The sequence below is a fragment of the Lemur catta genome, chromosome 1, assembly GCF_020740605.2.
Source record: "Lemur catta isolate mLemCat1 chromosome 1, mLemCat1.pri, whole genome shotgun sequence".
Classification (NCBI taxonomy): domain Eukaryota; kingdom Metazoa; phylum Chordata; class Mammalia; order Primates; family Lemuridae; genus Lemur; species Lemur catta.
Genome location: NC_059128.1, coordinates 237,116,126 through 237,143,204, shown reverse-complemented (window position 1 = coordinate 237,143,204; position 27,079 = coordinate 237,116,126). Strand labels below are relative to the sequence as shown.

The following is a 27,079-nucleotide window of genomic DNA, read 5'->3' as shown; positions in this document are numbered from 1 at the left end:
TTCCTGCTATAGGTTATTTCCAAAGATTTACGTTTCCAAAGCAGCACTTCATTATCAGTCAAAAATGGACAGTTTTTGAAATCATACCTGTTGTGGCTAATTTTATATTTTACCTTCAATGACAGAGAATGTAGTATAGATTGTTGGCTTAAATGGGTTTTAGTGACAGATATGGAAGTGAAAAAGTCTTCAAGTGATGCTTTGCATCTAAATATGAAAAAATACTTAGATGTCCTTTATTACCATTTTAATAAAGTTTTAAAGATTCACGTTTTATTTTTGTCTTTTAATATAAACTTCTCAACCAGTATAATATTCTACTTAGATTAAAAATAAGCCAATTTATAATATTCCAGTGTATTTTATCCAATATTACATATTTTTAATGAAAAATCCATCTTATCCAGTTCTGTAAGAAAAAATAAAAGCAGTTTCTATCACAAAAAATAATAAAAGAAGATATAAATATGAGAAGTTATATCTAAAATATCAAAAGACAAATCTAAATTCATGTAAATAATTACACTCTTTTGTAATTATATATGGATTTTTTTTCTCTCTACAAACTCAGTCAAAAAGCAGGTTCAATTTTACTTGATATTAGATAGTGGTAAAATAATTGGATTTAAGAGTATCATTATCTATTCATGTATACATTACTTTTGACAGTGGGAAAAATTTTAACTTATGGAACATGAGACAAGTTTTAGTCATTGATTTAACTTATGGAAATTTTTAGGATATCAGAGGAACGAAGTAGAACAAATAGTACTTAGCTGGTTCACAGTTAAATAAACCTGCCAAGTAAACCATCCTACCACTTACGCCCATTGCTGCATTCCCTTTACATTTTCACCCTACATTCACAGGATGCTCTGCACTGTGGCTGGCATTCCTGAGTTAAGACACTGGTAATGCACAGGGACACAGACTCTCAAAGATGCAAAGCCACCCCTCCCCAACCTGCACATCTTGTTAAATTCACTGTGCATTAAGTTATTTGAGCCTTCAGTGAGAAATACATACATTTTATACATGTGCATGCTTGAAACAAACCAAGAAAATGGTGAATTTTCAGGCCAGCACAGGGGAATATTTTGCAATGCCGTACTCAGTTGACTTTTACATCTTGAAACTGAAGGCTCACAAATGCATTCCTTTAGAGCATTCTATGGTGTGAAAGGCATATATTAAGAAGGCTGACCTTCTGAATATCCCATTGGCTTTAATCCTTATAACTTATACCTCAGACATCACCCTTGCTTTTCCTTCCTTCCTTTGAGCAATTTCTGATGCCTCAATTACGCCACCAACTTTCCCAGGGGGAAAAAAAGCAAAGTAGAAATGTCCATCTTTATTTTCTACATATGAAATTCAGGTGACACTGCCCCACAAATTCAGTAGTTTTCTTTGAACTTCAGTTAATCTTTTCTGTTATGGATACTTCACATATATTCATTCATTGATGCTGTGTTTTGTACAGATTCACCTACATCTCTCTTCTATTTGTCTTATGTTGTAAAATGTTTAAGGGTAGACCTTAAGTCAACCAAAGCCTGGTATGGAATGTGTATAGTTGAGCATTTATAAGCTTTTAGACAACAATAATGAATGGTTATTACAAAAACAAATGGCCAAGTTGGTAAGGCAAACAAATCAATCATTTGTAGGATCCTTTCATAGTCTAGAAAAGCATTTTAAATCTGATATATCATTTTTTTTTGTTTTCTACACATAAGAATCTCTCTTCACTTAATAATGTCTGAAGGCAATGCTATAAAAAATTTTATTAAAATATAATCTTTAGAGCTTGCATGTACATTTTTCCATTTTTTCTGGTGTTATACTATCCCAATCCTAATGGGAAAAAAATGCCTAACTCAAAGAAATCAGAGGCCAGAGAAGAGGTAAAACAAAATATAGCTATATTTGAAATGATTATTGTACAAGTGCCAGAAATAAATCATTTCCCCAAAATAGAATGAGTTTTACGATATGGATGCTAATTTTGAAGGTTGTTTCAAGACATCAAAAAAGTCAGTGTGGTATACTATTAAGCTGTAAGATAAGCTTTAATTATATGTATTATCACTGACTACTTTGTACAGTGGAGAAACCTATTTGAAGTTGTTTTGCACTTGTGTTCTGTCCAGCTGCCACGCACATCACACAGATAACCTCATGGCTTGTTCCTTTACTTCTTTCAGGTTTCTGTTCAATTATTATCCTTTCAGATAATATCCTAATGACCTCATATAAAGTATAAATCTGTCATTACTTATTCCCTTCCATGCTTATTTCTCCTCCTAGCACATACCACTAGCTGACAATGTATAATATAGTTATTTGTTTACTTTCTGTCCTCCCTAAGTAGAGAATAAATTCCAAAGAAGACAAGGATTTTATCTTGTTCACACTGAACCTCCAGTCACTACAGCAACTGAATGAAAACAGGACAGTCAGGTGAAATTTAGATTCCCTAGTCACTGAACCTAAAACCTAAGCACCTTATCTAGTTAGAAAAATGTATAAATAATCAATAGTATCACCTTCAACAACAAAAGACCTTTCTTATAAAAATACAAACCAAGTTCATGGATATTGAAAGCCTAAGTTTTATATGTCGAAAGTACAAAAGGTCCATTTCTAAAAGACAAAGCAAAAGAAAATATTCTTCTAAAAAAAAACATTCCTCAGCATTCCAGAACATTCTTTTACCTGGAAGCAATTACTCCATTATTACTTGTAATAATGCCTCTGTTTATTTGCCAACATACTGTGTGCCAAGTAAAATAAATATTTTCTTAACTGTTTAAAATTTCATTTAGTTTAATTTTGAAAAATCTAATTATTTCAAAGTGAATATAATTTAGTAAATACATAATTTCAACTATAAAGTAAAAATAACCCAGAGGATTATTTTATTCTCCCTCTAAAAAATAATTATCCAACGTTTCAAGCATTTATTAAAATTTTATATTTATAGCTAAGATTCAATGTTAATTAAATAGAAACCATTTGTAATAGAAAAACCATTATTTCAGAAAAATTAAGTATATCTATACAATTACAATTTCAGCTTACTTTTACAACAGTACGTCTTTTAGAAATAAATTCTATACTCTTCTAGATCTCAAGATAATTTGAGATACAATAAAAGTCACATAGCAAGAAAGAAAATACTATCACCAAGTAGCCTCTAAAATCAAGTAAATGGTAATCAGAGTAACAATATCATATTTAACAATTACACTTCAATAAATATTTATAACAACTTAATATAGATTTAAAGGTAAATGCTAGCTTTGACATTTTTATTTAACATTGGGGTTTTCAATATTTGTGAGAACTACAAAAGTTTATGTTAGGTAGCAATTAATAATTTTAAAACATGCATTAAGAGGTGAACATGTAAATGTATACTTGAATGATCAATACCCTTAATTCAATGAGTGACATTTTGCTAAAATCACTGTTCTATGACTCTGCAGAGCCTGGAGTGTATACTCTGTGTACTCTAACTATACACTCATTAATGAGGCCAATGTAGACCAATCACCATCATCATCAACCAGAACAGTAATCCAAATGATTTCAGCAGATGTGATCACCTGACTATAGGTAAACATTCGGGCCACAACATTTCATGCATAATTTAATACCATGAGTGACCTGCAAAAGACATATTGCATAAAACCTAAAAAGTTGAAGCTCAAAAGGATTTTAGAGATCATTTAAGTTGAACTGATAATGTCATTTATCAGATGGAGAAAATGAGGCCCAGAGAAGTTACCTTGTTCAAAATAAGGCAAATATTTAATGTTGGAGTCAGGTTTAGAACCCAGTCTGATTTCATTCTACTGTTCACATCAGAATTCTATGCTGGTTTTCTAATAAACACAGTGCATAAATGATTAACAGAAATGCTTATGATAATATTAAGTGGCAAAGAAGGTCACGAAATTATCTCTACAATATAATCCAAATGATGTAAAACAGTCAACAGGAAAAAAGTCAAAATGTTAAAACTGCACACTGCTGTTTAGGGTATGTGTATGCCTACATTTATGTATTTGTCTTATTTTTTTCTTTCTTTTATATATTTTGCATATTTTCTGCAATGAACAACTGTTACCTATAGAGCCAGAAACAAAAAATAAACTGGAGAGATAAATGTGTCATTCAAAGCTAACACTTGTATTGTTAACTATGGCTAACTTGCAGCATGCAAACTAGAATTTACTGTTGAGCATACATTGTTAAAATATTGCTCTAGTTAAGTAAAACAACCGAACTGTATCTGTGGAGAAAATCAAGAGTAAATGCAGAGAAAGTATAACCACTGGACTAATGTTAGATGCATTTACAAATTGAACTATTAGAAAAATTATCAATAAAATACATTTTACTATGAATTTGTTATTTTTCTTTATTTACAAGAGAAGCAGGTACTTAACGTTAAATACAAATGAAGCAAGCCACAACCTCTACCTCCTTAGCCCACTTGCCAATATGAATTTAATAAACAGAATGCAAAAATTTAATCTCTAATTAGCAAGATTTCATTTACTTCATTTTCTAATGTTCTCTGAATTATCAGAGGTAATTGAGCTTCGACATTTTATTACATACGCATATATTCAGAGTTCATTCAGGGCTAGAATATCATCAAATGTTGTCACTGATTTTGAATCTACTACACAGAATATGAGTAATTGCTTCCAACTCCTACGTCTGCTAAATATCTGGCAGTTCCAAGAAAAGTTCCCACTGGAGAATGTCCAGTTAGCTTGGTCTCCCACTGTCAAGAACAATGTCAGACTTGAACAATGTCAAGTTTCACACCCTTGCTTTTTCTCATGCACTGCCTTTTCCAATCATGTCCATCCTCCATGACTCTGGAAATTTCCATCTCCTCTACGAAATATTCTTGTCTATGGCAAGCCTCTCCTCTAAACTCATTTAAAATTAACAATTCATTATTATAAATTCAGTGCACAGTGTTCTCTAGTGATTTGATATATGTTAATTTTATTTTCTAAAGTAGACTGTACAATTTCTTGGGGGCTGGGATTTAGCTTATCCTTCTTTTTCATTCATATGCATAGTGGGAATTCAGTGATCTGTAGAGAAAGGAATGAAGAAGCTCTAAGACTTTCAATTGGAAATAAGGACCTCAGCAAATAAAATTAAAATCAAACAAGCAACCAAGTATTCTCCATGTGCTTACTATACATCAAATATAGTAAGGTGTTATGGGAGAATAGAGAATTCAGATAAGGATTTGCCCTCAAAACCTTATAATGTTTTTAATTGGGAGAGCAACATTAAAATTAGAAAACAGTATGGCTGAGTATATAATTAAATGTGTAGAAAATAAACTGCAGGAAGAGGAATGCAAATCAGTCTTAATCACTACAACTGAAGAAGTCAGAGATTTCACAAAGAAATAGAGCCTAAGACACAGACCTTTAGGATAAATGGTCTGAAAAAGAGGAGGGAAGAGTATAACACAGGGCAACCATTAGGAATCACTGAAAAATATTTTAGATGGCTAAAATTCTGTTGGATCTTAGCTAGCAGAAGAGTACAGAGTTCATTTAGTTGAAAAAAGGAAATGATGCTTGTTTTTGAGTGGAAAAGTGACCCAGGGAAGGCAGAATTTAAATTCAATGAACTCAGCTACACTGAACAAAACATACTGGAAGAAAGGCAGGCAGCCTGATATCATATAAAGAGTAGGAAAATGCAAATTGGGATACCTGGTTTCATCCTGGTTTAACTTGGGCAGAGATCACTTAACTGTCCAGTGTGCCTCTGTATCCTCATTTTTCAAATGAAACACACAGGTTATCACATTTTTCTAACTTTAAATCCATTGATACTAATTCTGAGAGCACATCAGATGATCAGGTAAAAGACTATTTTGGTTGTCCAGCTCTGAGGCAAAGTTAGGGCAATGGGGAAGTTTAGCTGAATGTGAAAACTCCAAAAGAAGAATCGACAGGACTTAGTGCCTGAATGGATCTGAGAAATGGAAAAAACTGGAGGAACCAAAGATTATTTTATGATGTCAACCTGGATAGTTGGGATAAAATGCAATACTGTTGAGGAAGAAAGGTAAATTGAATGGGAGAGCCCATTGTGCTACTCTACCGCCTTCCTTGAAGGAATACTTAGCTTTCTCTCCCTGTAGTTCTATGTGTAATCTCAAGAGTTTAGATATGTCTCATAGAAGCTGTGGTTACTAGCAAAGAATTAGAAAGGATTCTTATTTCTGGCACTTTATAAATCCAATTAGATTGCTTTTTATTGATGCCTTTCTATTCATCTTGTAAGTTTCTGTACTGAGAACCTCAAAACCAGTTTTTACCATATCGTTCTGCATGGCCAAGTGATCTCCAAATTGAACAAAACTCACTTTATGCTAGGGAGAAGGGTGGTAACTGGAGGAGGAGGAGATAGCCGGGGAGGAACATCATATTCTTCACTTCCAAGGTGACCATTGGAAAAGACCTGAAAATAAATCAAATGTTTAGTTTCCAAGAATTTAGCTTTTGGAGGACCTTAAAACAACAGTAGTGCTTAGAAAACCTACAATTTTGAAGAGAATACATAGGTTCAGTATATTTAAACAAGCGAAATGTCATATAATTTACGTAGGAGTCAGTAGCACCATAGTGATAATGATTCACCATCACCCAAAGTAGTACCAAGTTATAGGGAATAAAAAATGATACAACATGATTCTTAAACATAATTGAGAAGTAATACTATAATTTATATAAATCAGATATAGACAGCTAGATAAAAAGGTAGTAAAATTCATCAACTATGATAATTTTTTATTGAAAACTTAGCATTTTCTATAAGGAAAAAAGCAGCACTGCTGCAATTCTTATTTCAATTCCTTCCAAATGAAAGTCTTCTAAATTCTCTCTCCAGGGTTAACAGAACATTCTTACACTTCCTGATAAAACAGTACACAAGTATAATCAGAAATGCCTTTGTTTTTTCAGAGTTGAAGCTTCAGCACTTATGATAACTAGAGACCTGTTCTGGTTTTCAAAGTACAGGCAAAATTAAACCTAATTTTCAGTTTGTGAGTACCACAAACCACAATTGTTAATTTGCTCCTAAGGTATCAAGGAGAGCCAATGTTCAGTTACTGAGAATTAGAAAATTCTGATTTCCAGGTTTCTCAAACTACAGGAACTGTCAGAACAACTCCTCTTTCCTTCTCCAACCACTTGAAATTAGAACAACTTAGAACGGGAAAAATGAGAGGACAGCTTTCCAAAGACATAGTCACAAGAAAAAGTTAAACATATTTTAAGATCTGTAAGTAATCACTAGATTTTTATCACGGAGCTCTTTTGCAAACTCTTATTAATTCGTATTTAAAAGGTAGAAAGACAGTAGAGCCAAAAGGATGTAATGTAACTTTCATTGATAGATAATTCAGTCAAAGTAATACCAATTACTTTCCCCTCCTCATGTTTCTAAATGGTGTTGAAGATTTAGAACTCAAAACTGAAAGGCCATACCCTTATCAACCTAAAACAAGAAAAGAAACAACTTTAAAGAAAACATTTGAAATATATCAATGTTTGTATTTCAAAACTACAAAATCAAATTTTATAGCATTAAAGTTTCATTCTAAAAATTATGTCCCATACTTTAGCTCCAATTTCTCTTTTCCATGTATCCCCTCTTTAGATTCAATATACTGTAGGTATAACATGACAAAATATACCTTTAAAGGAAATGATTTTATCATAAGCTCTTGACTATGAGCCAAATAACAGAACAAGGCAAAGTTTTTTGAACTTTGCTAGAGAAAAGAATTTTTCTGATAGATATTAATCATTGTAAAGGTCAATGAACCCTTTCACATAAAAAAAATACCTTTTGACTGACAAATACAAGTATCAAACCACAAATGCTCGTTGTGACACTGAGCATTTGAAGTCACTATTTGGAGTTCTTTGCATGCTGCTGGAATAGGCATATAAGACTTCTGCAATCAAATCTTGTTAACGTTTCTGTCACAAATATATTTAAAATTCATTCTGGAAAATGTAATTTGGATTTTATATGCAAAATTTTATTCTTTTAGGGCAAAGCATACAACATAGATAGATACTTAATAAAACTTCAGCACTGATAAAATAAAAGAGATATATGGGAATAATAGTTTCAGTTGTATTGGCTCTAATAAACAATAAATCGACCATAATTTTATAATCAGAACACTGTGAACATATCTGAAAAAGAATATCAACACACTCATTTATTGATATTGAAAATGCTTTCATCTTGCACATTAGGTAAATGAGGGAATGAATATATTAACAGAGCTTACACAACATTTTTATGTACCACCATTAAATTTCATGAAGACAAGTCATGCAGGCAATAATGTCTATCACTAGTAAAAATATAAAGTACAGTTAATAAGGTAACTTATTCTTTAGGAAGGTAATACCTCAGAAAATTAAGTGATTTGTTCCCTAATTTTATGAAAAAATCCATTAATATGCTTTAAAATGCAAATAGCACTTTCTCTAACTGCTTTAGAAACACTGTCATTGATACATAGTAACTAAATGATTTCTCCTGCCACTGAAATGCTTTAGTGTCTTTTCTGAACCGTTCCTTTGGTGCTTGGCATCTAATGATATTTTGCTCATGTTCTGTGTAGTTATGTTCCATGGAGGGGAATTCATGCCACATTGAGCCTCTTTCAGGACAAAAACTCTTCTATTTCCTTATCATTTTATAGCACATTCCTTATGAGGCTTTACAAAAAGTAGGACTTAAATGAATATTGACTGCTGACTGGCTTAGATGACCTTATTAATGGAGGCATTAACCAATGAAATGACTTCCTTTAGGTAAGGAAGGAAGAAACTCATTAGATTACTGACATACTCTTAGCAAACACATGTAATATATGCTTAATGGCTGATCTTCCCACAAACTGTTCTAAAATATGTACTGAGAGTTAATATAATAATAAGCCTCATACCAAACATGGAATTCTGTATAGTTCTTTCTTAACTAACAGAGGTTACACAAGTGTGCAAAAGCAAAGGACCTTAATATGCAGATACTAGGGTGATGTTCATATTTCTTTTCATCTAAGGTGATTGTTTACATTTCTTGATAGTGGTTGGAAGACAAGTTTTAACATTATGTCATTCTGAATTCCATGTTCCCACTTGCACCATTTAATTAGAGCAGAATCATTTTAGCTGCCACTGCATGAGTGCAAGAAATCACAACTTTTTGAGCTAAAAATAAATATTTTATGTTCACTAGAAATCTGAAAAATGTTTGCAAATGGTAGAAAACTAAAGTTCTTCAAATGTATATGCTGACAGTATCAATTGAAGCAGTTCACACTGAAACCTCACTGACTTCTCAACTAACGAATATATTTTTGTCCTCTGCCTTCCTAGCTCACTGTCCCAAATCTATCACAATTCCATTGAAAATGCTACTAACTTAAATCTTCTCAATTCACAATTCTGATCCTATCATTCCTCTGCCAAAACAAAAACAAAAACAAAAAAATTTTAAAAGCTCTATCCTGCCTACCAAATTATAACTTAGTACAGAATTCAAGAAACTCCATAATTGATTTTAACCTACATTGCTAGTCTTATATCACCTGCCTATATGCCCTATACGCCATCCAAAATTGACTACATATCACCATATATATTTTCCCACCCCCATGCTATCTCTTTCTGTCATGCCTACAAAAATAATCTTTTAATGTCTATAGCCAGCGAACCTCTCACATGAAGCTTTCTTTAGTCCTTTTTCTATCCTGCATCTCAGAATTATTTTTTCTTCTTGGAGATCCCACATATTTTCTGGATGCTTTAAATATGCCTTATCTCTTAGTTAATCACATACCTGTCTCATCTTCACTATCCTTTGCTTTATTCATCTTTGTGTTCCCTACAGTGTTTTGAACATCCTACATATTCATATAGCTGAATTAGGTTGAAAGAATAAGAATATATTAGTGGAAGTTTAAATTTGTAGAAGTATAATCTGGGTTGTATAAGGTATCATCTAATCCTAATCTTGAAGTCTGAAATGTTTTCTTATGATTCAGATATTGTCTAAAAACTGGAGGGACCCTTGAAATAACAGAGAAAACAAAATAATGTGAAAATCTTAGCACAATTTTAAAAAAACGTTTTTTTAAATTTTTACAAAACCCTAAGCACAAACTTTTTTCCATCCTACACATGTAACACTCACATATACTACCCCAAAAATATTCATATGTTTTGTCCTTCAACATCAGATTGCAAATGAAACCAGTGTACACTGGTTTTTTGAAAGAAAGCCCTTGAAATGTATAGAAAGTTTAAGGTCATTCATATAAACATGTGGCTCTCCATTAAACGTGCAAAAAGCCACAGTCTCAAGAAGGGGGATCATTTGATGTGTTCATCTAGCAATATCGTCAAAATATTATTATACCCAGGGTCATTTTAGAATGATATCGTTGTAAGTAACATGACTAAAGACAGTTTTTATCACATAACAAATAGTGGTATTCTTAATCTCTCAAGGGGAACAAATATTGACAGCTGGGCACAAAGTGAATATCTGGAAAGAAGTAGATAAATTTCAAGTTTCTAAAAATATATTAAAATATTTTGGTGCAAATATTTTCATCTCAGATAACCAAAACAATAAATATCTAGCCAACAAGATATTTATTAAGAAACAGCTTTATAATGTGGCTAGAATCTGAGAATTTCAGAGAATAGAAGCAGTGCTACAGGAAAGAAATCTTTTACCAATAGAACAAAATAAATATACCTAATAACTCTCAGCTTGTAGTTTGATATTAAAAATAAAGTATCACTTTAGCTAACATTTGATTATGCTAGGATGGGAGGGGAAAGAGAAAAGGGAATAAATGAACCCCACAGAAAATTCTTACACTTCATTTTAACCATGATTTAGAAGATTTTTTTCCCTCAGAGCTCTGTACAATTAGCAAATGAAGTAATTAGAGATTAATTTATTCTCGTTTCCCTTACCTTCTACCTAGTGATGATATGAAGAAGAAAGGCAGACAGTTCTTGTGAATGATGGGAACCGGCACAAGAACAGACCACAAACAATGACTGGAGGAGAGTCCTCACGCATTCGCAGGTGTTTAGATTTATAAATTCCCCTTTTGGCATTCCACATGTACATTTTTATTTAAATTTACAGTATTTATCTAAGTTTCCTTATCTCTAAAACAGGAAGATGATATTTAATTTGAAGCATCACCTCTAAAGAAAACAACTAAACCTAAATGGCAATTACTAGTTGACAAAAGAGTGTATTTAGAGGGACGGATGGGTTTTGTGAAGATAATAAATCAGCCTCCAAATATCTCAATCTCCACACCCTTTGTTCCCATGGTAAGACAATACAAAACTACACACTAGGTATGAAAGGTGAGAATACATTGTTAACATTTACCATTTTCATTAAAAATATTAGTCTTTTTAAGAAAATTAAAATCATCTCCCTTTCCTCTTTCTTCATCCCTTCTTTTTTCTTATCATGTGTGATCTGTTTAAAATGAACACTCTTCTCAAGAGGAAAACATCTCTATTTTAAGAAGAAAATTATGGCCTACCCTTAGCTGAAGGCCAGGTCTGGGGAGATACATAAAAACCTGTCCATTTGTGCTCCTTGTGTATCACGGCCATCCTCTCTCCCTCTAGCTCCTCTTCCTCTGCCTACCACTGCCCATCCCAACCCCAGCACAAATATTTTTTGGCCTCTAACATCAGCTTAAGTATTGTAATAATAGCTACCAATCTATTGAGTGCCCACTGAGTATGCATTAGGAACTATGCTAAATAAAAGGAGAGAGGAGAGGGGAAAAGAGAAGATAATTTTGGTTTAAAAAAATAAGACAACTATTTTAAATGAAAATATCAGGTCTTCCAACTTATTCTGATACTCCATGTCCAGCTTTTACTTTTGGTTTTATTCTCAAAACAAGGGGTATGGGAACTTAGATAGTTGGAGGCTAACTATTCTCCTAGATATCGGCTATTATCATTATTCCATTTTATAAAGTAAAGAAAATAAGTGAGGTTGGGGGTGAAGATGAAGTAAGTTGCTCACATCCACAAAGTCAGTACATTCTAGAGCACGAAGTGAAATCCGGGTCTGATTCCCATACCTGGTTAACAAATGCCAACTGAAGATCACAGAAACTGAGAACTGCAGGATCCTAAGACTCAGTCTTACATCAGTTGTTAGTTACTAAGCCAGCCACTGAAGTCTCCCAACAATGAAATGAGAAGAGGATTTGGGACTTTTCTATTTTAAGTTCTGTGTTTTAGAGCATTTAATGTATTAACTATACATAAATACTTCTGTTTAATACATCCCAGAAGTCAAACAACTAGGTTGAAATTAGAAATCTTAAAAGTCTAAGTTTGGTTGAAATACCAATTCTAGTGTAACATGAAATTAACTTTGAGAACGTAAACACTGTAATATTAATATATACAATATATGAGATTAGACATTAAACATCTTAATGACTATGATTTAGATAAAACTAGACAAGATTAAAATCCAACTTTCAGTAAGAGATAAATGTTGTAATTAACTCAATGTTCTCTTATGTACTGATCTGTATCAAACATGAAAGTTCACATAGAGACATTTAAAGGAATTTTCATAACTGAAATCATTATTAACATTTCAAACCTATACTTAATAAAAAAATCCCATACCTACAACCTAAGAAAATGTGACCCCAATGTTTGAAACTATAATATCCCATAAAAATTAAAAAATTAACAGCCAGTGTTTTTAGAGCTTAGAAGGGTAAGTTTAAATTACTGCTAAAACTACATAACATGTTATCTAAAAGAAGTCTGAAACAAGAGGTCTTCAATGAAATGGCAACAATAATTATTATATTTTGAATATTTTTGAAGTTTATTCAGAAAATAAATTTACCAGACAATTTACATTAGAGCTTGTTCTAACACTTTTCCCAAGACAAGTGTGATCACATATGAAAAAATAATCACTAAAAAGAGAATTGGAAAAAAATTTTTTGCAGAGAAGCTCTCCATTTCAGAGAACATTATAAAATTGCATATACACATGCTTTCTCTTAGGTTTACATTATATTTAGATGATCTTAATGAAACTTTTAGAGATCTTCATATTTATGACAGATGAGACTGAAGGTACCAAGGTGAGTCACGGGCAAGAGTCACGGCAATCTACCACCATCCTTTCCTTTGTTTTGAATGCTGCACTAGAGAGTTCTGACCCTTCGTATTCTGGCTACCCCAGTATATCACTGAGGTTAAATATTGCTCTACAAAGTTTTCATTATCACCATACGTGTGTGAATACGCATGCGCGTGCGCGCACACACACACACACACACACACACACATAGAAGACTTGAGTACATGTCACATTTCTTCCTCATTCTCTAAGATGAACTCACCAATTTTGAATCATTATTTTGAAGAAATAGACTACTCCTCTAAATAACCCTTTAAGATCTATAGAGATGGGATCACTTTAATATGACAGTCTTCAAAGGAGACAAAGCCTCCTTCAGTAGAGGAAAGATGGTAATGATCTAATCTTAGAGCCAAAAACATCATGGAAGCAAATACCAGAAAATATTACAGTACATCTCTGCCAAGCACTACCAAGAGTTCTAAACTCAATGATTTGTGCTGCTGTCTCTTCAGTTCCCTGTACACATAAACTCTTTCCTGAACATATAAATGATAGTGGTAATATCCTTCAAGTTGGTAATCAACAAGTGTGAGATCCCTCAGTTTTACCGGGGAAGAGCTTTCTTTGTAAGAGTGAACTAGGTTTGGTGTTTTCAAGTATGTGAGAAGTTCGTTTTACCTGGCTGCCTAAAGTACACTGTCCTAGGCAACAACAACTAATTCCAACAATTGATTTATGACATGTATAATTATATAATTTTTAATTGGATAGAACTAGGAGAGTTTTTAAAAAATACAGTGCTGATTATATCACCGCCAAGCCAAGTTATTAATAGGAGAAATTTTTGGCAAATGAAATAAGGAAGGGAAATAAATCTCTGGTAAATTGTCTAGTGTCTTTACATTAAAATTAAATCATTACTTAGAACCTTCTTCCTGACTTCTTTCGAGTTCAAGTTTTAATGAGCTTCTGATTATTTATAACTTGGAGATAATTAAAGACCTGTAAGGAGGAGGCAAAACAACAACAAAAAAAAACCAAAACAACAACAACAAAAACTGCCCAATCTTGTGTGCTACCTGCTATCCATCAGAAGAGTTTGCGAGCAGATTCTTTAGCTTCTGCTTTGCATATTTCTTACCTTTGCTCCTTCTAGAGGCAAATCGTGGCGTCTGTGTTTCCGTAGAAGCACTGGATCAGAGCCCATTCTACTGTGCCTTCCATTTACATTCGAACTTGCTGTGATTCCAGGCTTTGGAGAGCCATCCCCTAGGAGTCTACATCCCACCAACTGATTAGTCCCAAACACATCTCGAGGGCACCAGGCTTCAAGAGGCATTGGCTGGTCTCTGGAAGGCACACTTTCCATAGGATGGAAGTGTCGACTCAGTCTATTGTCAGGTGGGATTGGGGGAGGTCTTTCAGGTGGAGGGGGAGGCGGATCTCTTAAGGGAGGAGGTGGTGCTGGAAGTGGTTTATCTTGTTTTCTCACCATGCAAGGAGAAGACTAAAGAAACACAAGAAGAAGAAGAAAAAAAAAAAACCCTAAAAGTTGTACCATGCACTGAAATGACTTCCAGACTAGTATATTATTGCTTCTATGTTCTAAGCCATAATGAAGTTTTATTAGATTCCTATGCCATCTTTTAATAAATTTATTTTTATCACTAGTTTAATGAAATTTTCAAATAGTTAATGAAAAATTCACATAAATACATTAAGATTTTTTGTAGAAATAAATATGTAAATGCCAATGTTACCTTATAGAAACTAAACAGAAAAAAGTACAAAATCAAAATTATATTATGACTTTGACACTAAAATCATGTCAATAATTAATTTATTTGCACATTTCTATCATTTAGGAAACATAGGACAAATCCATCAAAGTTGGTGCAATTGTTTTAGGTTTTTTAGGGAGCAATTTGATTTATAATATTTCTGTAAGATTAAAAGCTTTTTTAAAAATTATTTTTGCTTCTATCACTGCAATACAGAGCAAGTGATATGGGATAAATTTGCTCTGGTTCTCTGTCTTATCAGTTATTACCAGACAGTGAAAAAACACAAATAACAGAGCAGCATTATTTATAAAATTACTTTTCTTTATGAATTCTTAAAATGAAAAAGAATCAGTCTGATTCTTACATGGAAACATAAAGGTATATATATATATATATATATATATATATACACTTCTGAATTGAATGTGTGTCTGTCATAGTTTGGGATTTTTATTTACACAGTTTATCTGATGAATGATTTTAATATTAGAAAATATCAGAAAAAGGAATCTTTTGGGTTTATATAATTCTAAGTAACATTCTACTGAGTCTTCATATGATCTTAAAAGTTAACTATAATGTAGGAAAATCAAATATTACTAAAAATATTGTGCTTCCAGTAAATTTTTAACTATAAAGCATATTACTGAATAAAATTAATTTTTAAATATATTTAATAAAGGGAAATATGTTCTAATTATCAAACTTGGAAAAAAAATTCACACAGACTAAAAGTATAGGCTTGAATTTAAAGAGTTAGAATTATGCCTTTAATATCAAATAGTAATATAATTACTTTGCAAATATTGTAATCCACTGTAATTAATTCCTTCAGGTATAAAAAGTATGTATAATTCCCTCTTCTGAGTCACCTTGAAGCATGGGTGATAATTTATCGCACTTTAAGCCCTTATGCAAATTTACTCCCATCACATTTTTCTTGTCATGGCACTATAAAAATGAGCGTTAAATATTATTTGATAACAGCATGCAAATTATTTTAATGCATATAATGACATTTTAAATCCATTTTTCAGAATAACTATTCTTACTCTATTTACTTTAGCAAATCGGGGAGCTACAGACATATGCTGTCTCTCTACAATAAGTATATAACTTTTATAATAGTAAAGCAAGGAATATGATCTGTGGGCTCACCATGAACACAATGAAAAACCCATTAAAGTTATTCATAAACAATTAAGAGCACAAAAAATATGAGTAATGGAATATCAAAGAACCTGAGCAATCAATAATTGTCACATAGAATTATTATCTGTGTTTCTAATAAAATTGATTTACCTTTGGTGAACCAGTTGGGCTGCCACAGGGAGATCGAACTATGCCTTTCTGAATTAGATCCAGGCGAGGAGGTACTGGTGGCAGGCTTAGATGTGGGATCTGGAGAGCGTCAGGCTGTGGCTTTCTTCTCTGGGCAAGGGGAGAGGATCCTGGTGAAGTGACTGGTGAGTTCTGCCTGTCAGTGCACTAGAACAGAAAGACAGAAAGATGCTGCTGTTTATTCGAGGTATAGAGTGTATGCCTTTCAGCAGTTACAGAAGATATCTGGTTTGAAGAAGGTACCGGCCATTGTACATTTGTTAAAATAAACTTCCTTAGTTTACTTTGATTAATAGATGCAAACAGCTCACACTGTCCCTCAAGGCTATTATTATGAAAAGAACAGATAGATGGGTTTCTCTTACATATTTACAGAAAGAGTCTAGGAAAATAAGAATAGCAAAAGTATAAAGAAAAGCAAATGCAGAGATTCTTCAAGAAACTCATCCATATTTTATGAGAAATTCATAAAAATGCAATGCAATAATACACATTGCTCTTGGTTATCTATATTATAAAACTTTCTTAGAACTTTGTACATTTTAAAACTTAGAAATTGCTTTGTTTCAAACAAAATATGCATACAGTGCATAGCTGATTTTCCTGCAAGTCAATTAAATCAGGTGGGGTTTTAAAAAATAATTGTACACTTAAAATAAACCAGGTTTAAGCCCAAATATTTTTTTCCTTAAGCTTTCACATGGAAAAGAAATCCTCACGGTAAACATTTTTCTTTAAAAACAATTAACTAAATCTTAGAAAGTCTGTACTTCTGCTAAAAGTGATTAAGTTTCTATCCTACCACAAATTTTCTATCTTGTTTGGTAGATAAAATAGCATTGAAAAACCAGTAATAAGTACTTTCATTTGTACCTACATAACCCCTTTATTTTGGAAGTTGTTTTGTGTGTGTGCATGTGTGTGTGTGTGTGTTTTCATATGGCATAATGGGATTGCTATTTCTTATAAAAACCCATATAGCTAATCAAATAGGCTTACTAAAATAAACAGCATTCTGCTCTGAAATAGCAGGCAGTTTCCTTTTCAAGTCTAAGTTACTAGCTCTTTGAAGTTTTAGGTTTAATTTTTATAATCTACTACAATAATCTATCATGCTTTGATATTTATCTGTTTCTGAATGCTAGTATTTATAAAGAGTTTTAAGCTTGTTCTGAAGCCATTTCCCCCAACATTATTCACCTTTATAAGAACAGTTGATGTCATCACCTGACAATTTAATCTGAACTCCAGCAACACTGAGAAAGATTTAGCCAGTCTGCCTTTATCTAACTGAGGATAACAGATTTGTGTTCACATTCCTACTTAGTTACACTGTGTAAGGCCTTTTCTTAATTACCAAAAATTCATACTTCATTCAGGATTTTCTTAGTTTTTACCTAAGAAAAACTAAGTCCTTTCTCTGCTGCAGCATCTCATACAGAGTATTACATTAGTTTCAGTCATTACGTCTCCTTACTTTCCTCTTGGCTCTGACATTTTCTCAGTTACTCATTATTTTTGATGACCTTGACAGTTTTCCAGAGTATGGGTCAGATATTTTATAGATTGTCCCTTTATTGGGATTTGTCTGATGATTTTTTAATGATTAGCCTAGGCTTAAAAGTTTTTGGAGGAGGACCATGGAAATAAAGCATCATTTTGACCATATCCTGTCACGGATTTACATTACTAACATGATCCTCACTGTTGATATTGACCTGAATTGCCTGGCTGAGGTATTTTTTTATTAGGTTTCTTCAACATCAAGTGTCTTCCTTTTCTCTCCTCTTTCCCATATGCACTCTTTGCAAGGAAGTCACTGCCTAGCCCAACTTAAGGAGTGGGAGTTGTGGTCTCCTTTGTAAAGCCTTTTCAAAAATAAATGAGTGGCTAAACAGTAGCTTCTAAACCACACCCAAGATATGCCTAATATTGTCATGATGTTGCTAAACTACAAAGTCTTTGACTCTCTCACTTGATGCCAAATAACTTGAAAGAGTTCAACAATTTAAACATGAATTTATGTGACAATTTTAAGAACCTTTTATTTTTAGTAATTTCATGTTTCTTCATATCTCTTAGCTTATTATAAGTTAAATATTTTTTCAATTGTTACTAACTTGAAGAAGAAAAAGTAGAATCTGTATAGTCATAAACTGATTTTAGTGCAGCCAGTGATTCTTAACAAAATAACAATTCTACCCCAAAATTTGCGGGGCCTCACAGGGTAGTGAATTTAAACATTCTAGAGCAAAACCAATCCAGAAGTCATAATAGACAGATCAGAAAGAATTCCTCATATAAAGCTATCTGCACCACAGAATGGCAGTACTGTACATCAGGAGTTGTCACAGGGCATCTAATTCTCCATCATTCCCATTAGATAAATTACATTCTCTGAGAACTAGCAAAACTGATATCTGCTCAAAATTCTTTGTTGATCTTTTCTTTAAAAAGAAAAATCAAGAAGCAAAGCTTTTCACAGTTTCTAGCCCAAACAATATATATATATTATATATATATATATTATATATATATATATATATATATATATATGCACACACACACACACACAAAGAATGTATAGCACTTCATTTGTTTAGTTACTTGCAGGTACATTTTTCAGGGTTAGTGGCATACGTTACAAACACTGGTCAACAAGACCTATGGTCCTCCAAGTGCTTTTCTTCTGAAAATGTTTTCCTGTTTTCCTCATTACCTGCAACAGGACACAATTCTGACAGAGCCAAAAGCCCATCATCACTGTTAGAACTTGATTTTCACCCTAGACTGGATTAATTACTAACTAATATTTAAGCAGTTACCACATTCCTAGCATGTTTAAATAATGGGGTGAATTTCATTTGAAATGGATGAAGAGCTTGTTAGATATTGAAAGGGTACAGTGAAAATCCTTAGAACAGACATTTTGAACCAACGTGTGTGGTGAAGTAATAACCTTGAACTTTTACATACTTTCAGATAAGCAGCCTCTCTGTAGCCTTGTGAATGTAATAGGAACCAGACCTTGCTGAGCACAGTTCATACCGTGTTCTGAAGGTGATTATGTACTGTCTTCCTGGAGAGTTAATTCATTTTGAAGCATTACAATATCTCTAAGTGGCTTAGTTAGAAGGTTTTGTGGAGGGTACGTGCAGGAACAAACATCATTTCATCTGTATTGATTATACAGACTAAGTTCACCATAAATCACTTATTTCCTTGAATTCTCCTAAAGTATAGTAAAATTTTCACATAAGAATACATAGTTCAACAATGCCTTTTTTTTTTTTTTTTTGAGACAGAGTCTCACTTTGTTGCCCGGGCTAGAGTGAGTGCCATGGCGTCAGCCTAGCTCACAGCAACCTCAAACTCCTGGGTTTAAGTGATCCTACTGCCTCAGCCTCCCAAGTAGCTGGGACTACAGGCAAGCGCCACCATGCCCAGCTAATTTTTTCTATATATATATTTTAGTTGGCCAGATAATTTCTTTCTATTTTTAGTAGAGATGGGGTCTCACTCTTGCTAAGGCTGGTCTCGAACTCCTGACCTCGAGCGATTCACCTGCCTCGGCCTCCCAGAGTGCTAGGATTACAGGCGTGAGCCACCGTGCCCGGCCAACAATGCCTTTTTGACAGCATTAAATCTTTGCTGAAGCTTTTGCTATTTCTATGACCCATTTTGGAATCAGGGTACTGAACCTTTGCATTAACTTCTATTGTTGGTAAAATTCAAACACTAACTATGAAAATTTGCAAACATTTTTAGTAAGTAATTTCTACATAAAAGGTCACTTTCAATTTATTTGAGTAATCACAAATTGTATTTTTCTTTCCTTCCTACTTGAAAGTCTAAGGAGGAAGGAAATCTAGCACAATATTGCACAATCCAGTCCATAATTAAGATTTGGATGAAATATTAAAAATTCATGATATCAAAATTTATCAGTTCATTTTAAAGAAAAGAATAAAAAGTTTGCTTTTTTCCAACTGAAAATAAAAACAGAAACAAAATAGATCAATTGAATGTAGACTGGAATTATTTCTCCTTTAAACTATATTGTCTCTATATGATATTTGCATTTTTATTGCTAATTTAAAGGACTTTGAATTCTAGAGTAACAATTTCTCCCTGCAAAGTTAGTCCTCAGGTAAAAGAAATGCCTCTGAAGCTAGGATCTGGCTAAGAGACGCGGCAACTCATCTTCAGTTTAGTAGTTTATATTATCCCCTAAGTTGACTCCATAATTAGTCATTTCCCTCCAAGCTTCTCCTGGTCTTTTTCTTCCATGGTTCTAATTACCATTCTAAAATCACTTAAGCCAATTATGTTTCTCTACTTCTGATAGGTGATACAGGGAGTTGTTAGTGACAAGCAATAATAACAACAAACAACAAACATGGAACTAATCCAGTGGCTCAGGTTTAAATTCTAAGAGTGTGGACTGTGCTAACTTAATCATCTCCTACTGATTTGCCCAGTATTCCTCTTAATCATTACCACCTCCATCCTGCACATGAATGCAGATTGAATACCTAAGTATAAAACATCTTGGTTAGAAGAACAGAAAAGCATTTATTTAAATTCTGAATAATAAAAGATAACTATTTTGTTGATAGAGATACTCTTGATTAGAAAATATGCTTTTTTTTTTTTTTTTTTTGAGATAGAGTGTTGCTTTGTTGCCCTGGCTAGAGTGACTGCCATGGCGTCAGCCTAGCTCACAGCAACCTCAAACTCCTGGGCTTAAGCGATCCTACTGCCTCAGCCTCCCGAGTAGCTGGGACTACAGGCATGCGCCACCATGCCTGGCTAATTTTTTCTATATATATTTTAGCTGGCCAGATTATTTCTTTCTATTTTTAGTAGAGACGGGGTCTCGCTCTTGCTCAGGCTGGTCTCAAACTCCTGACCTCGAGCGATCCACCCGCCTCAGCCTCCCAGAGTGCTAGGATTACAGGCATGAGCCACTGCGCCCAGCCTTGGAAAATATGAATTTCAAGTGTGGCTAACTATAAAACTAAACTCTAAGGTATAGTTCAGTATTATGAAGAACACTTTTTTTTTAAAATAACCATATAAATAAATGCATAACCTGACTTCAAATACAGATTTCTTCTATTTAAATTTCAACTAAAGCATTAAAGCTATGTAGTCTTGGAAAAATCACCACCTATGGGTATTGTTATCTGCAGATTATAGAATAAGCTTAATCCACCTAATAGGATCATTATGGGTTAATAAAACTAAATAATTTGCATTTCTCTGATGACTAATGATGCTTTATAAAATATTTAGTTTTTATTGTATTTGGATGATACAGTTAGCAAGATGGACTACTTCGTTGTAGAAGGGACAAAATGCAATCTATTACAAAATCTCCAAAGTACCATTCAAAGTTTGCTCATCTTCACTAGCAAAAGAAAATTCCATTAAATATATCTTTAAACAAAACACCCTGTTCTTGTTATTGTTTATTCTATCCTAGACAATTACTCTCACTATCAGGCTTAAACAAGCAATAGTAACAAAATCAAATATCTAACCAAATACTTAAATTAAGTTTTAGAATGCATTCAAAAGGCAAATACAAATACCTCCTGGATTATTTGCTGTTATTAACACTGATCATTAGAAAAACAAATTTAGAACAGAATTTAATTCAAATTTATTTTTTCTTCTTAATATAGAAAGTGTCTTGAAAATAGAAATAAATAATAACAAAAAAAATAGTTTAGGAATCAGAGTAGGTTCATAAAGTGTAGGGATATGCTGTAGTCAAAGTGCCATAACAAATGAGTTTTACTGGTTTGGGCACTTCTCTCCCTGTGTCTTTTCAATTTTCTGTTCATTTCACTTTTTCTTTTTTCATTATATAATTTCACTACAGCAAATTTTGAAATTATGGGAAAATATAAACATATTTTTGAAAAACACATACATAGTTCCTAATCACATATGTAATGTTGAATCTACTCTACATTGGTTACCATTACAACAAAATAATTTTATCTGACATTAAACATTCTTCGCACACATAATATTAAAGGTTGCATTATATGGATGTATCAGCATTTGCATAACCATTCCCTTGAAGTGAATATTTATGCTGTTTTCAAGTTTTCTCTATTATCAAGCAGTATCATAAAGAAATTTTAACCACATATACTTTAATTTTAAGGAAAGAATCATAGAATTTTTTAGCATAAGATAATAGATGAGGACAAAGTTTATGAACATTCTTAAGAATCATTTGCTTTTCAGACAGTAAAACCAATTTATTCTTCCATGAGCCATGGATGATAGTACCATTACACAAAACTCAAAAGCACATTTTTGTTCACTTTGATACTTGATTGGCATCTTACTGGTCCACATCAATGTTTAAATTTGCCCGTCTTTGACAAATAATTAGAAAAAAGATTTCAATATTTGTTGGACACGTGTATTTTCTCTTTGGGTTACTGGCTTTCTATGTTCTTTGGCCCCATATCTATCATATCCTTTTATCTCCTCCTTGTTGGTTTAAATGTGCTCCTTATATACTAGGATAGTGAACCTCTGTCTATCTGTTAGAACTGCTGTCACTATTTTTTTCCCAGTTTAATTTTTGTTTTCTAATTTTTTCATAGTATAGATTTCACTTCTGCTCTTCCAGTTTTCATCTGCTAATGAGTAACTAAGTAAAGGAACACGTCCTTTTTGCCACTATTTAAATGAGTTCCTCTCTTTATCACAGCTTCATGTTTCTCTGTCCAGTCTTAACTTAGGAAAAAGAAATATAAGAAAATTATGGAAAAATTAATACAGTAGAGGAAATAGAATGTGGATACAGAATTATAGAATTAATTGTACAGAATTCACTGTACAATATCCAAAATCATTTACATAAAGGTAACTGCAAAATTGGGAAGATTGGAAACATCAAGTTATAGGATACTGATTAGTATAATTCCACTCCATCTTGATTTTAGGTAATTTTCATATTTTTCTAGTATTATGCTTGCTTCCATAACTTTAGAATGAATTGTATTTTTTTTTTTTGTTTCAACTTCTTTCAAAGTCCAAAGGCTGGCCTGCCTTGATTCCTTCCTGTATTATCATCACACTAGCAAGTTTGTCTAACTAACAATTTTTCTTAAATTCTTGAATACTGGTAGCTGATGAGTACATCTTTTACAAACTGGAATCCTGGCACTCTAGAAATTTAAAGACTACATTAGATTCTTTTATGTCTACATACTCACCAATTTTTCTTTGCTTCTGGAAATGAATAAATATTCTTTATTTCTTTGACAAAATTTACAGAATTCTTTAGCTTTTAGAATGGGATGCTAATGACTACCATAAAGAATAGAGAAATCCACATTGGCAATTTTAACACAAAATCCTTACAGAAAAAGCTCAGAAAGTAAAGTAGTCAAAAGCCCATCTCAGCACTCAGCAATTACCAATAATAATTGGGGACTCGTTCTATTTCAGTCACTCTTCATTGTATCCACACCTTTAAAGAGTGATTTTATAAAAGCTTTAATGAGATCCATTATTATAGAAATGGCAAAACATTTGGTAAAAATCTTCAAGTACAGTCAAGCTATGATAAAAACAGGACAAGATAAAACCTCTCCAATTACTAATAAAATGAAAGTTCTGACCATCCCAGAGATAATCAAAGTCAATTTTATAATACTTCTAACAAGATTTTTACTTAATGGATTTCCACAAGGTAGATACACGTATTATAATAAGGATATGAGGACTCAGAGAGTCAATGTTCTTCCCTAAATGCATGGAAATTAACCAATGAAACTTTTATCACATATAATAACATATTTTAAGTATATTTTACTTGCTATTATCATTCTTTTGGATTTCACTTTCTCATCTTAATTTGTAAACTTTAAAAAAAAAGCATTAAAAATAGTAGCCTAAACAGAATATTATTCAAAAGGTATACGTTAGAGAAATGTTTACACTTACATTCAAACTTGCTAAATATAAACTATTCATATGTAGTTTATAGTTTAAGTATAAATAACTTATGCTATCTATTTTGAAGTACCTCTACCATTGGCTCCTTTCAGATAAAAAACAAAAGGTTATATGAAGAATGTTGCAAAAGGGCAATACAATAACTTCCTCCTTATCCACAGTTGTATTTCCAGAAGCCTCAACCTATAAGAATTTAGAGAGAAACTCAGAAGGAAACAGAAAAGTTCTCTAAGTAGGAGGAGAAAATTCCGTTGCATTTTTTCCTATAGGAACAGAATGTAGGTACCTTGCTACCTTCCTTAAGAATACAGATATTTAATCTGTGTGTAAAATGAAGTTCACTAATTTAAAGGTTGAATTATTGTCTATGTTCCACTACTAACTTCCAGAAATTTTCAGATATTACAAATTAGAAGCAATAAAGAAGAGGGAAATGGTTAGAAACCTACATACCACAAAATATTGACTAGAGTAAGAGTGATTTCTCTTTGAGGTTTGGCAGGGAGGTGCTCAACAAAACTTCCAAAAGGGCATACTCTAAAGTAATACAAACAGTCACACTTGGGAATAACCCCAAGGGCACTGCTCTATTAAAATATTAAACATTGTTAACAGAGCAATACTGCTTCTCCTTGAAGTGCCTCTTATGGAGGGGCGTGATCTCGTGGGCTGTGCTCAGCCTTCATAACCTTATTGTACTTTAAATGTTTATATGAATTTTGCATCGTGATGCAAATATATATGTGATTTTAATTTAAATTTATGGTTCCCCTCTCTTCATGCAACCTATCCTTAAGTCTTCTAGCAAAATATAAGCTCGCAGAAATATGTTGTGTTGACTATAGTGGCTTCTTATGTCCTTTGGTTCACTAAGCTGCAGAACCAATTTTGAGAAGGCAGGAAAGGGTGACATATAATTCAGAAATATTTCCATAAAAATGGCTGAGAAACAAGAACATTCTGGGAATTAAAGGAGTAAGTTTCAGTCACTGAAAAAAATGCCTTCACGTGAAATCTTTATTGATCCCAAAATACCAGGTAAAGGTGGTTTGAACAAGCAATTGCTATTTGGTTACTGTCGTTCTGTGGTTCCCAAGCCCAGGGCCAGTACCAGTGCACGGCCCGCTAGGAGCAGAGCCTGCCTCAGTGTGGCCTGTCAGGGCCTGGGCTACACATCGCAGCCTGAGCTCTGCACACCCGCCCCCCCATCCCCAGCCTTGTCCACGGAAAAACTGTCCTCAATACTGAAAAGGTTGGGGATCACTGCTGTAGTTCTTAACTCTACTTCAGAGAATACTTCATTTCAATTTACTCACACAGAAAATAAGAACATTGTAAGCTTATCTATATTATTTAATCCCCAAAATAGTATTTCCGCTGACATGTTGGTAACTTTGCATTTTCTATGAGTTTCAAACATGAAATATGATTAATAGTAAATTATTTTAATGTAGTCCTGCAATGAAATGACTATATAGAGGTTAATTTATTTAAAAAAATACAAAACTGCTTACTAAACCAATATAGTTTTGGCATCTAATTCTTCCCAAATGGAATGATAGGTAGCAGTATCTAAAAAAAAAAAAAAATCTTCCATAGATATCTTAAAAATACTGATATTTAGGATTATAAATAAGCTGAATAATATACAAGAAAAAATGGATAACCAACAAAAACCACAAAAAGAAAAAATCCAGGATTTGGAAGAAAAATTCACTAAGGAAATTGAAATATTGAAGAAAAACGAAACTGAACTCCTAGAAATGAAGAATTTATTCAGGGAGCTATAAAACACAGTGGAAAGTCTCAAGAACAGGGTAGATCAAACAGAAGAAGAAAGAATCTCAGAGATTGAAGATAACTCTTTCCAATTAAATAAGTCAGTCACAGAGATAGAGCAAAGAAATAAGAAAAAAGATCAGAGTCTACAAGAAATGTGGGATTATGTGAAGAAGCCTAATGTGAGAGTTATCGGCATCCCTGAGGGTGAAGAAGATAATAAGCAAGGGCTGGATAAGCTATTTGAAGACATAATAGAGGAAAATTTCCCAGGCCTTGCTAAAACTCTATATATACAGGTTCAAGAAGCTCAAAGAACCCCTGGGAGATTCATAGCAAATAGGAAAACACCACGCCACGTAGTCATCAGACTAACCAAAATATCCACTAAAGAGACCCTTCTTCGAGCTGTAAGGAGAAAGAAACAAGTAACATACAAAGGGAAGCCCATTAGAATTATGCCAGATTTCTCAACCGAAACTTTACAAGCAAGAAGAAGTTGGGGCCCCATTCTCACTCTTCTGAAACAGAATAATGCCCAGGCTAGAATCTTGTACTCAGCTAAGCTAAGCTTTCTATATGAAGGAGAAGTTAAGACATTCTCAGATAAACAAGGACTCAGATAAACAAGACAAGACCACCCCTCCAAGAAGTACTCAAAAGAGAGTTACACACGGATCAGCACAACAAAGACCCACGAATGTAAAACCACCCAAGAGCTAAAGATCAAATTCCAGCCACCACAATGGCTCAAGAGAGAAAACACAGCAATGAAGTTCTACCCAACAAGATGAACAGAAATCTGTCCCACTTATCAGTTCTCTCAATAAATGTCAATGGCCTGAATTCCCCACTCAAGAGACATAGACTGAGCCAATGGATAAAAAAACACAAACCAAGTATCTGCTGTCTTCAGGAAACTC

At 33.1% G+C, this 27,079-nt stretch overlaps 1 protein-coding gene across 4 annotated transcripts in view; it reads right to left on the bottom strand.

Moving 5' to 3' along the window:
• CBLB (Cbl proto-oncogene B) overlaps positions 1 to 27,079 on the bottom strand; it is a 198,776-nt gene that overhangs the window by 26,778 nt on the left and 144,919 nt on the right. For all 4 annotated transcript variants that reach the window (XM_045540363.1, XM_045540365.1, XM_045540366.1 and 1 more), the window contains exons 11-13: positions 16,347 to 16,532; positions 14,402 to 14,767; positions 6,422 to 6,516 (exon numbers count right to left, since the gene is read on the bottom strand). In XM_045540363.1, coding sequence (XP_045396319.1) covers positions 6,422 to 6,516; positions 14,402 to 14,767; positions 16,347 to 16,532 — 647 coding nt within the window. The remainder of the gene's footprint in view (positions 1 to 6,421; positions 6,517 to 14,401; positions 14,768 to 16,346; positions 16,533 to 27,079) is intronic.